General features: G+C 32.2%; 1 protein-coding gene across 1 annotated transcript in view; it reads right to left on the bottom strand.

Annotated features, from left to right (window-relative positions):
- The window catches only part of LOC129231698 (eukaryotic peptide chain release factor GTP-binding subunit ERF3A-like), a 79,997-nt gene that overhangs the window by 52,975 nt on the left and 14,608 nt on the right, over window positions 1-12,414 (bottom strand). Inside the window, exons 4-5 of the mRNA XM_054866065.1 lie at window positions 4,472-4,505; window positions 2,599-2,707 (exon numbers count right to left, since the gene is read on the bottom strand). Of these exons, the coding sequence (XP_054722040.1) occupies window positions 2,599-2,707; window positions 4,472-4,505 (143 nt within the window). The remainder of the gene's footprint in view (window positions 1-2,598; window positions 2,708-4,471; window positions 4,506-12,414) is intronic.

Genomic DNA, 12,414 nt, shown 5'->3' with positions numbered 1-12,414 from the left:
CATGGATAAGTCGCAAAAAAGGTTAAAATGAGTGACAAATAAGGTAAAAACTGTCCTTTATGAAAAACTTAACAGTATTGTTGCATAATACTTTCTTCACACAGCGAATATATATACAGAACAGTAAAATGTTTTGCATATTTTGCACAATAAAACTTAGCATCAATAAAAATCAAGTGTATATACAATGAAGAAAGCACAAAAAATAAATAAATAAAACAAAAACTGAGTTTGAATTTGCAATTTTTTGACCAAAAAACAGCTATCGGTTTTTGCTATTTTACTGGGAAAATACATGTTTCCGATTGTTGATTGACTTGTGGATAATTCGGAGTTTATTGTATCCTGGATCCTCATGATTTGTGTCTTGGAAGCTGAAACTTTGCATGGGTTAGTTTCAAAGGCATGTCTGCACCTCTCTAAAATCATATTTCGAGTCAAGCTAAATACATAATTGTCAAGTTTTTCCTTGCTTCCTTCTTTGGAAAAAAATAGTGTGCCCTTTTTGTAAGTCAAAGGTTTTTTATGCTTTCCTTAAAGCTTTCAGAAGTGCTCTAACATTGCCTTCAGATTACTGCAGCGGGTTTTGCAATCAGTAATACTCTTTCCTATTTTTACTTTCTTCTATATCTAATATATAGAAGAAAGTATTGGATTCGTGCAAATTTTCGAATTTCGAATTTTGACGGATTCGAACGTTTTGAGGTGTGCTGAGTCCATTTCGACCATTTTTGGAAAATGTCTGTCTGTCTGTGTGTGTGTGTGTATGTATGTGTGTCACGTCTGTGTGTGACCAGTTTTTTGTGGCCGCTCTACAACAAAAACTACCGCATGAAATCGAACTAAATTTAGTACACATATGTGCCCCTATGTGAACTTGTGCCCATTAGTTTTTGGCGCGAATTCCTCCAAGGGGGTGGAGCAATGGGACGTTTTTCGAGTTACGCGTGCTTGCTATTCCTCAGGAAGTAACTGGCGGAATCAAACAAAATTTGGTCCATATGTTGGTATTAACAGGAACAGGTGCTGATTCAATTTTGGTGTCAATAACTCAAACGGGGGTTGAGCTATAGAACGTTTTTTGTCGTCAATTGTGACTGCTGTATCTCAAGAAATAATGAACGGAATGAAAGAAAAATTTATCGGCAAGTAGCCCTTAGTGGGTATAAGAACTGATTTTATTTTTGTGTCAACAGCTAAAAAGGGGGTAGCGCAATCACCCGTTCTTTTTTTTCCATTTTGAGTGCCCTATCTCAAGAAGTAATGCTACGTTCTGGTTGAAATTTGGAATATATGTGAATCCATACGTAAACAGGCTTTGGTTCAATTTTGACGCCGATCGCTCCAAGACGTGTTGATTTTTTTTTGCGAATAAAAATAGCTTTATTAATGCAACAATAAGAAAGATAAATCGTAATAGATTGTCGTCTGCGTATTTCTCGTGATTTTAATTGTATGGAAATGATCGGATATATTATCTCAATGATTTAAAATTTTTAACTGTTGCCATCTTATGTTTGTTAATAAATAAAATATTTGTAATTAATTCAAGTAAGGCTTTTAAAGTAACTTTCAATTTTCGCTCTTTGTTCTGTTTTTACAATAATTCAGACATTGGGATGGTCGTCAAGTTTTTGCATGTGTAATTTTGTTTTTGTTAGGAATATTGCTTCCTCGTCAAGCATGGGGAGGGATCAGAAAAAGGAAAAATATAGAAGAAAGTTTCGTGATGGCCACAACATACTAGTTTCTAAAGTGTAATTTTTTTGATTTTAAATTTTAGTCATGGTTTTCAAAAAAGTTTTCAAATTATTCGCATTTTCTCAATTGTTGAAAGCATTAAAACTGAAAGTTCGAATGAGAATACCAATTCATTCTCAGAAAAATTTACTCTATTTTTATTGTGTTCTTAAATGGTAAATCCACAACTCATCATATGAGACAGAGTTCTTCTTGCTGTTCTTGCAGATATGCAAGAAAAGTGATTCGAATTTCAAATGATGCTTGTGAAAATAGTCGTTTTATGAGCGGGAAAAGCCAAAACATGTTCACATGGAAAAAGTTTGCAGGGTTGGAAATCCCGCAGGATTTTGCTCGTAATTCCGCTAAATATCATGTGGGATCCTGTAGGATTTGGGATTTGAAACCCTAACTAGAAACAGTTGAGTAAGCAAAATAAATAAGGCTGACATGTTTCTTCCGAGGTGTTAATGCAAAGATTCATTATAGAATAAGCTCAGATTGCATTAATTAAATTAAAAAAAAATCTGATGTAGCAAACTCTCAGTTATAGCGATCTCTTAAGCCAGCTTGCTGAAGGTTCATTATAGGAGGGTTGACAGTACTTACAGCAGTCTTGAGCAATTATATTTAGGCAATTTTTCTTATATGAAAAATTAGTTTATTGTTTTAAGCATTGAAATGAAGTTTAGCTAAATTTTCCAAATTTTATGAAAAGAAAAAAGAAAAACTATATGATCAAAAATGCTTTTAAGTTTAAAGAGCAAAATGCATATTTTATGTTAAATTTGAAGTGGATCAATAACATTTTATACGAATTTGTAACGCAGTACATTTAGAACAAATATGTTTACTAACTTGATTTGTGTCAAGAGCCCAGGAAAGGTACCAGGATTCTCTATTTTTTTCTTTTGCTTCTCGTTCATATTTTTCAAGTGTGCGCTTATCAACCATTCCTGTTAAGTACCTATTTCAAAAAATATATATAATTAGTTTCGAAGTGGGTACTAGGCAATAAATAAAATACCAATAATATACATCCAGGGGTCCATTCAACTGCAAATTGGGTCCGTTTTGCAATGCCTTTACAAAATTCTTTATCATAAAAAAAACCAAAACAGGTCTTTAATCACTTTTAAGTTCAATCAATTTTTTAAATCATAACACAGGGATCGCGTTAAGCATTTGCCAATGCACTAAATGTGATAAAATCGTCAATTCGGCGAAAAAAATTCAAATTTGGCGATTTTATTGCCGAACAGAAAATTCTCTAAAATATACACAGAAGAGAAAAATCTCCCTTCAGATGTCAAACCAAGATAAAAATTAGGTCCGTTCACAAAATTCGGACCCCTAAAAACCGATCCTTCGCTAAATTCAAACCCATAAAAACGAAACTTTCACAAAACTCTCAGACTAGCAATCACTGAAAGTTGTTTAATCCTCAGACCACTCGGAGCAGAATGAGGTGCGCGCATGCGCGTTAGCATCAGATCGGAATATTACCCTCCATCGGATTGGTGGAAGGATGTTTGTCTCTCGCCTCTTTGCGCCACTGTATTTGCGCCTCTTGCTGATTGGATATCGAGTGCACAGCGTGGCTACCGAGTAGAAATTGTTAGCGGATGCTTTGTGAATAGCGCGTTTGTTATATTGAGTTTGATGTCTGAAACATTGGAGTAAGATAAGAATGCAATCTTTACTTGATTAAAAGTTTTTATTTCTACTCTCAAATATTTTTAAGAATGATAAATATCACATTGAGTTGTTTTTAGCCATTTTTCCTTGGGAAAATTACATAAGATGTGGAAAAACTGTACTTAATTTGCATTTTTTTTCTCACAAAATTCCTAAAAACGGACAAAAATTCCTGGATATACCCGTCCTTATCCTCAAAAAATTGTCAAAAATTAAGTTATTCCTCACTCTGATTAAATATTTCTGCAGACAAAAATACATTAAAATGAGTGAAAGTTAGTCATTGACTAAGACTTTTGAAATATGGCTAACTTTCAAAATTTGGCTAATTTATTGGCAAACAATTCGAAATCCTCAGCACGATCCCTGAGAACATCAGTTGGTAGCAGCAAGAAAAACATACTGCAAAGGAAAAACCTAATAATAAGCAGTGAACTTGCTTAAAAAGTGTTTTATACATTCCCCAGTCTCTTCCAGAAAAGTAGCTACCAAAATTTAATGACTAAAATTCGGGAAAAAAAAAATCAATATATAATGAAAATAATATATATAATAAGTAGGTACAGAGCACAGCACATGTTAAAGTAACTTCAAACTTTCAAAATAATTGAAATATTTTCAAGATGCAAAAAGATTGAAATCTGCTGCAATTTTTGGCAGAGCACATGCTTTGTTGAACATGCAATGTGGAAAGCATCCAAAAAATTAGTTTTTACTAACGGAATTATTAATTGTAAAAATTCTTATTCCTTGACATTGGTAGACTAGAAGAGGGCGCTATCTATTGAGAAGAAAGTGAAACTTTTTGATGATTGACTGAAAAAACGGGAGAAAATGGTAAAAAACGGGAAATCGCGGGAGGTGGAAGCAAAAAAACGGGAGTCTCCCGTTAAAAACAGTAGAATTGGCAAGTATGTCTATACCACATGACATTGTTCTTTTCACAAAGAACATACAAAAGAAAAATGCCAAAAAAAAATTTTTTTTTTCACATAATGCGGACTGGATTGACCCTTGACATCAAAAGACTTACAAAAGTTGGCCTCCAATGGTTGATTTTCCAGCATCTATAAGGGAAAAAGAAATTTAAAAGTTATACAGTATAAACAAAAAAGATAACTGAAAGTTGTACAGTAAGCAAAAAAAAAAAAAAAAAAAAAAAAAAAATCACACCAATAGAATAGAAAAAGAAAAAAATCTCTTCTTAATTATGAACTGTTCAATTTGACAATTAAATAAAATAGCCAAATGACCATGAATCATTACTGATCATTAGCAATTTATGTTTGTCTCGAGCATTTAGAAGCTCGAAATTGGTTCAAAGTTTAACTGTGCAAAAAATAATTTCAATTTTTTTTTTTTTTTTGAAAAACTGATTTATAACATATTTAAAAATTGGTCATATAGATGCCACAAATACAATAGATGAGAGGGGTGGGGTGGAGTGGGGGGGGCTTTTAATACCAGAACTTCTTTTTTTAAAAAATTGGTATAAAGCAGTAATATGTACAGTATAGTCACAAAAATCCGAGGTAACTGGGGCTTGCACCACCCTTGGACTACTAAAAACTCGGATTATCCGAAAAAATTAAAATTTAGTTTTAATTACCTTGAAACCAATTTTGATGTTTTTAAACGATATTTGAACACATATTGATGTTTGCAGGCAATCAAAAATTGCAGTTATGCCAAATTCATTAATCCAAAGTTAAAATTTTGTACGTACATACGATTGTACAGCATCAAGTTTCGCACGACTTTTTTTGATTTCAATCGAGTATTCCAAAGAGGCCGTTTATTTGTTTATTTAGAAAACAACTTGTATTTTATAACAAGTTAAACATTGTTAAACAAAGTTTGAAATCCACCAAAGTTTCTGTGTGGATCCATTCCGATCTCACAAGAAAAATGTATCAAAATCTTTTCAAGTAATAAGTTTATAATTTTCCCAAAAAATTAATAACATACAAAATTGTGTGAAATCAGTACCTCGGCAGAAAATATGTGATGTCTGTAGAAATAAAGTAAACAAAAGTAGTACTTTATTGCAAGAGGAAGAAATGGTCAGTGACAGTGAAGAAGTGAGCTACTTAGAAGCATCTACTTCCAAGCTACAAACAATGGAAGACCTAAATTCATCTCTACAAAATTTAGGAGAATCACCAATGAAGCTTCACGGGTTAGCACCAAACCATAGACATGGGAACCGGTTCGCTTTCGCTCACTTAACTAGATGGATCAGCCTACCGAAGTTCGGAGGGGAAAATGATTCTCCCTAGGAGTAGACGCGGCAGACATTGTGAGGGCAAATACAGTAGAACCTCTCAATAAGGGACACTAAGGGGACCGAAAATTTTCACAATTAAATAGAGGTGTCCCTTCTTCGGAGGTATATGAAATGATTAGATATTAATTCAGAATAATTTCGTAATAAACATGAACTATTAACATTTAAGATAAAATGATTTATGTATACTGAATAAATTCAAAACCATTCAAATTTCAAAATTTATTCTTTAAATAATTAAAATTTAATCAAAAATTTGATTATCCTAAAGTTTTGGAAGATACATGAACTATTTTGAAGTAATTTCTTACATGAATTTATTTGATTTCATGCAATTTAAAATTCAATACAGTATAAATTTCAATCAGTGTTCACACCTCAAGTTTTTTTCACAAAGCTATTCGTGGGCCGTTGACTATCCATCGGCTGTTAGCCTACTTGAATAAAGTGCTCAGAGAGAAAATGAACAGGCATATAAATTTTAGCAAGACTTTTAGAATACGTCAGTATACGTTCATGTCAACCTTTCTCCAATTGAGTTAAAGACTCAAATTCCAGTAAATTCAATACTTTGTATGCATTAATTTTTGTATGTTTTCTCTGTAACTGTCCCTTAAATAGAGTGTCCCTTATTCAGAGGCAAATACATGAAGCTCCCAATGACCAGAAAAAATGTCCCTTAAATAGAGGTGTCCCTTATTTGGAGGTGTCCGATAGAGGAGGTACTACTGTATATTGGTGGTTGAACACCATTTGCTTCATTTCTCAGCTTTTTTCAGGTGGATGAAACTCAATCATGCCGACTTCGTGTTCAGCATTTAAGTGTACGAATAGAGCAAAGAAAGGAAGCAATGTATCTTTCTACAGATAAGAGTGAGTTTGTATTTAGAAGCGTAGAATTTAGTTTGAGCTACTATAAGGTTAAATAATCAACAGGAGTAATATTGTAACGCATACTACTATTTGATAGGAAAAATAAAGGAGGGCTGACGAAACCGACTAAGGATAGTGTTAAAATTTGCTCAGAAACAGAAAAGTATATCCGTAAGTATATTAACAAAGGTTTACCAAAAATGTGTGTGGTCAAAATAAGAACCAAAATTGTCAATTTAGTGGTAGCCAATTTTACTTGCATTTCATTATTTAAAGAGATCAATCATGGCAATGATGATAAAGATAGGGAGCATACACTTCAACTAATAAAATTACTTGCAAACCAATATGTTAAAACTAGATGTCACCATATTTCTAAGAATCTCAATTGTAAGCGTAGTAGAATCAGACAAAAATTAACAAAAACTCTTTAATAACGATTAAATTATGCGTTAAGTGTAAAATAGCATAAATAAACTTATACCAAACAGCATTTTATTTTAATTTTGCTTGAAGTAAAACATGAACAATTACTAAGTTAACATATAAGCTGATTACGTATAGTTTTATGCAATTTACTAGCTTTTAGAACAATATAACGATAGCTAATGCTTCAAGTTTGAAAGATACTAGGAAACCATACGATAGTGTAATAACGAAAAAATATTGATGATTTAGTAGCAATGGAAAGAGCTAAGTACATCATGTGTCTAGATTCGTAAATTTTTTGCCTTCGTGTCCCCGTAACCGAAATATGAAGTTTGTAGTTCTCTCGTAATTTTAAGAAAAGTTTAAATTTAGCAAGTTTCAGTGAGAAATGGATAAAATTTTTCACACGCATGCAGGCAGATACCGCTCGAAAACTAAAGTCTTTTGTCTTTTTAAGGACAAAAAACTTTTAGATCAATCAAAAAATAGCGTTGAAAAGTTGTCACCATTAAAACCTGCACGTAATAGAGAATTAATAGCAAATTTTCGTGTTTTATCAACAATTTAGTTGCAAGTGTTACATATTATTTTATTTCATAACTAGCAAAAATACCCGGCGTTGCCTGGGTCAGTAAAAATTATTAGAAAAAATCGTTACTTGCTTTTGTTTTCTGTTTTAAGTAAAAGAATTTAAAACACATCTTTTTGACGTGATTAAAAATCGAGTTTCTTCCTTACCCATAAAACTAAAATAGCAATAAGTATAAAGAACAAAGTAGTATTGATTTAGAAACGAAAGCACTATATTTAAGCATATACAAATTTAAAAAACATGAAATTAATCTTCTCATGTTTAAAAAGATTAATCTGTTGATACTTTTTTTTAACATGGAGTCTAAAACCTTCTCTGTATGGCTAATGAAGTACGAAGTGATTAAAAAAAAGTAGCTGCGCTCGTAATCCCCTTATACTTGCTTTAGTTATTTCGGGAAATTTCAATCATTGTGGCTCTTGGTGCGATTTTACCGAATTTGCGAAAGTCGTTTCGAGGTACCTTTGATGATGCTCCCATTCTTTCCTTACTTTGTAAAACGATATGATATTAATTTTCGTTACAGAGATATCGTCGCCAGATGCTGAGATATTTTTGGTCACCATAAAATGGCGCTAAACAGTTTCATTCGAAATGTTACCAAAATAAGTAATAAAATTTGGTGATTGTTTGAAATTGTGCAAAAAGGAAAATTAATGGAAGTTTTTGTGCTGTTTATGGATTTGCCTAATTTAGTTGCTGGATTATTTAACACAGTAAAAAAAGTCTTTTGAAAACTATTTGATTGGCGATATTTTGTTTACATGGTGAAAGCTGAGAAACATTATGACGTAGTCTTCGGCTTCAAAAACAGCAACGTTGAAAAAACTGCCAAATGCATCAGCTACGGAAATCTTTCTGCAAAAATTTTGGCGATCTGCTGGTTGTTTGGATAATGAGTAATGTTCAATTAGCATAAATAATAATAAAAACCATTAATTTCATTAAAGTTCCGTTTAAATGGAAAATCATCAGCCAAATCATGTATTATTTGCCAATCTTGTGCAAAAATCTTACTTTAAGATTTGACTTGAGAAAAGCCTTGAACAATCACGAAAAGCAAAGAAAGTCAACAATACAACAATTGTCGCTATCGACAGGGAGTTGAGATGATACACTAAATACTGTATTGAGTTGAGGAAAGCCTTCGAACATGGATCTAAAAAGCTCATAACTCGTTTTTTATTCTACTTAGAAATTTCGAACAGGTGCCATCTTCAGCAGAAAAATCAGAGCTTTCGATGGACATATAATGTAAATATGTGCAAGTATTTTTTCATCCCAATATTAGAGAATTTATACAAAAATTATGTTTTATTACCCCCCTAAGGGGGTTTTCCCCCCATAACGGGACGAAAACTACCCTATGTGTTATTCTGATGCATAAGCTATATTATTGTAAAGTTTCATCAAAATCCGTTCAGTAGTTTTTGCGTGAAAGAGTAACAAACATCCATACATCCATCCATACATCCATACAGACAAACTTTCGCATATATAATATTAGTAAGATATTTGTTATTGATTCTGATCCGAAAGTGGATGTGAGATTTACAAATCTATGTACCTTATGCCATTTTTGTTCAATAAAAATATTTTGTAAATTTTACTTCTTGCAATTTAAAGTACATATTCTGATTACGAGTAATTAAACATGTTATCATGACTTTAAAAGCCATTCAATATCAATTTTGATTTCTTAAATTTATAATTTATTACCAACCAAAAGTACATATAAATTTACCCATAAATTGCAAATTTTATGCAGTAAACTTCACAGATATATCCGAGTTAATTTAAAATCCCTTTATTTGAAAATATGCGAGAATTCACACAAAATACGAGATGCAGCGTAAAAAATCCTCGTAGTGATTAAAACTGACTTATCCGTTACCCAAAAATTAATTTTTCGTTAAAGACAAAAGTATACTTTAATGTTTCGCATAATTCCGAATGACGAATGAGTTACAAATTAAGAAGATGCGAAATCTATTTTCTGTTTTGAAATTACCTCTAATAGTTAATTTCGAACAGAAAAATTATTTTGAGGATTTTTTTTTTTCAAATTGAAAAAAAAAATCTTTCACTGAAAGTACTATTTTAAAACAGAAAAATCCCAGAAAATTGCGGAAAACGAACCGATAGTAAGCTTATGTGTTGCGCGGTGTAAAGTTCTTGCCCTACCAATGGCGGACGATCGCTGGTTGAAAAGGAATCACTTTTCTACCACAGGATGATCCATCTAGTTAAGAGAGCGCGAGCGAACCGGTTTCCATGTCTATGCACCAAACAGAAAATCAAGCTATGCAAAGTGAAAAGTTGAATCTGTTACCAGTACACTGAAATCTAAATTGAGCAAAGTTTTATAAGAGGAAATCCCTGCAGCTGATGAATTTCCACTTGCATTGACAAAAGAAGTTGAACAAAAAGCAAATGATATGGACAGATTAATAGAATTAATGAAAGAAAAGCTTAGGGTTACTACTTCATGCAGAGAAAAAATACAAATTTTAACCCTAGCTCATGCTTTATGCAGTAGAACTAAAATAAGCAAAGAATTCAATGTGAGTGAGTACACTGTATGAAAAGCAAAAGATCTTCTAAAGAGTAAGGGTATAATTGCACTGCCTGATCCAAAAGGGAAAACACTTGATGAAAACATAATAATGCTTGTGAAAAACTTCTATCAAAGTGATGAATATTCTAGAACCAGGTGCTAAAGATAAAGTAAGTGTTTCAAAAAATGCATATATGCAAAACGTGTTGCTGCTAGGAAATCTAAATGAACTATATTCTGCTTTCAAGTTGGACCACCCAGAGATTAAAATTGGATTGTTAATTTTTGCATGCTTAAACCAAAGTGGTGTGTATTAGCAGGTACTGCTGGTACACCGTTTGTGTATACACAATTCATGAAAATGTTTTACTATTATTACATGCTTGTTCAATTGAAGAGAACTACAATGAACTCATTGAGAAGTTAGTTTGTTCAAGAGAAAACAGGGATTGTATGTTACAGCGCTGTACAGTCTGCCCTTCAAGTGACAACCTGAAATCTTTTATAAGGGAAAAATTTGAAGAGTGGGATCCTATTGTTGAAGTTACTTATTCTGCTTGGATTTCTAAAGACAGAACTCAACAGGTGCAGTTCACTGTCACCTTTGAAGAATATTCGGAAATTTTAATTGAAGCCTTAGAAAAACTAATACCTCAATCCTTCATAACTAAAGCTCAAGCTAGGTATTTGAAAAAAATCAAAGGTAATCCCAATTAGATAAAGCCATTGTTATTATGGATTTTAGTGAAAACTACTCCTTTATCTTACAAAATGAAGCCCAAGGGTACCATTGCACAAGTGATAGTTGCTCTCTTCATCCAGCAGTAATTTATACAAAGAACGAAAACGATAATGCTTTAATAGTTTCCAGTTTGTGCATAGTGTCAAATGACCTGGAACATGATGTTGCATTTGTTTACCAAACACAAAAGGTTATAGTGGAATACTTAAAAAATAATTTTCCAGCTGTAAGAAATGTAATCTACTTTAGTAATAAATGTGCTTGCACAGTACAAAAACTAAAAATTTTCTTAATTTGGCTTCATAAAAGAGATTTCCAACTAAAAGCTCATTGGTGTTTTTTTGCCACAAGCCAAGGCAAATCTCTTTGTGAGTAGTGGCACCGTCAAACGCATGGTAGCAAAAGCAAGTCTCCAAATGACTCCTAGCAAAAGTATTAATACTACACAAAAAATCGTTGAGTTTTGTATTACAAATATTAAAACCGTAAAATTCACAATGATAAAAAAAAACACTAAGAGAAACACGCAAAGAACTGGAGACTCTTTTCTCAAAAGCCAAGACTGTTCCAGGAACTCGTAGTTATTGCCATTTTCAACCCATCTCTGAAAACTCAATTGCAACAAAACGTGTAAGTTTTGACAAAAACTTTTGCACTGTCTTCAATTTTTCCGAAGAAAGTTCATCCATTAAAATGTTGGTGTACATAATTATGTAGCCTGCATTTATGACAACCAGTGGTTTTTTGGATTAGTATTTTCGAAACACAAAGAAGAAGGGGTTTTTAAAGTAACTTTTATGCATCCCCATGGACCATCTCCATCTTTCCACTGGCCCTCAAAAGAAGATGTTAGCAGCATTCCGATTAGCAATATAATTTTATGTGTCAATCCTCCTCTTACAAAAGCCACAGGCAGAATGTACTATTTTCCTGGGAGAAAGATAAATTCAATCGACCTCCTTTGCAATTGCATTTTAAAATAGTTTCAAGGTCAATTAAAAGTTATTGTCACACACAAATTTTTGTTTTAAATAGTTCTAAATGAGCCAGTATTAAGTTCAGAATATTTAGTACAAAATCATGAAATAGCACCTTTTCTTTTTTTTCAATTTTGTGTAAATTCTTTATTTTCAATCTCATCAACATTGAATTATGAGCTAATATATTGTAAAACAGCCCTATTTTGTATTATATATAGCTTGTGTATATGATTATAGAGCAATTAGTATTGCATAGCAGTAAGCCAAAAATAGTTATGTTGCGTAAGCTATTGTAAACATAATTTGTTGTTTACAGTGAAATTAACTATATTGCCAGTAAAAAAAACACCAATTTCTTTTTAGAAGCATTTAGTTTATACTTTAAGGATTATTTTTTTAAAAAATTACTTTGATTGGTGTTGTGCCCTTTTTTTTTTAAATATTTTTAAAAAAATTTCATGTTTTTTCTTCAAAATTTTTTTAGAAATCCGAGTTTGAGCTAATGGTAACTGCACT

The sequence above is a fragment of the Uloborus diversus genome, chromosome 1 (assembly GCF_026930045.1).
Source record: "Uloborus diversus isolate 005 chromosome 1, Udiv.v.3.1, whole genome shotgun sequence".
Taxonomy (NCBI): Eukaryota; Metazoa; Arthropoda; class Arachnida; order Araneae; family Uloboridae; genus Uloborus; species Uloborus diversus.
This window is presented reverse-complemented; position numbering and strand designations above follow the sequence as displayed.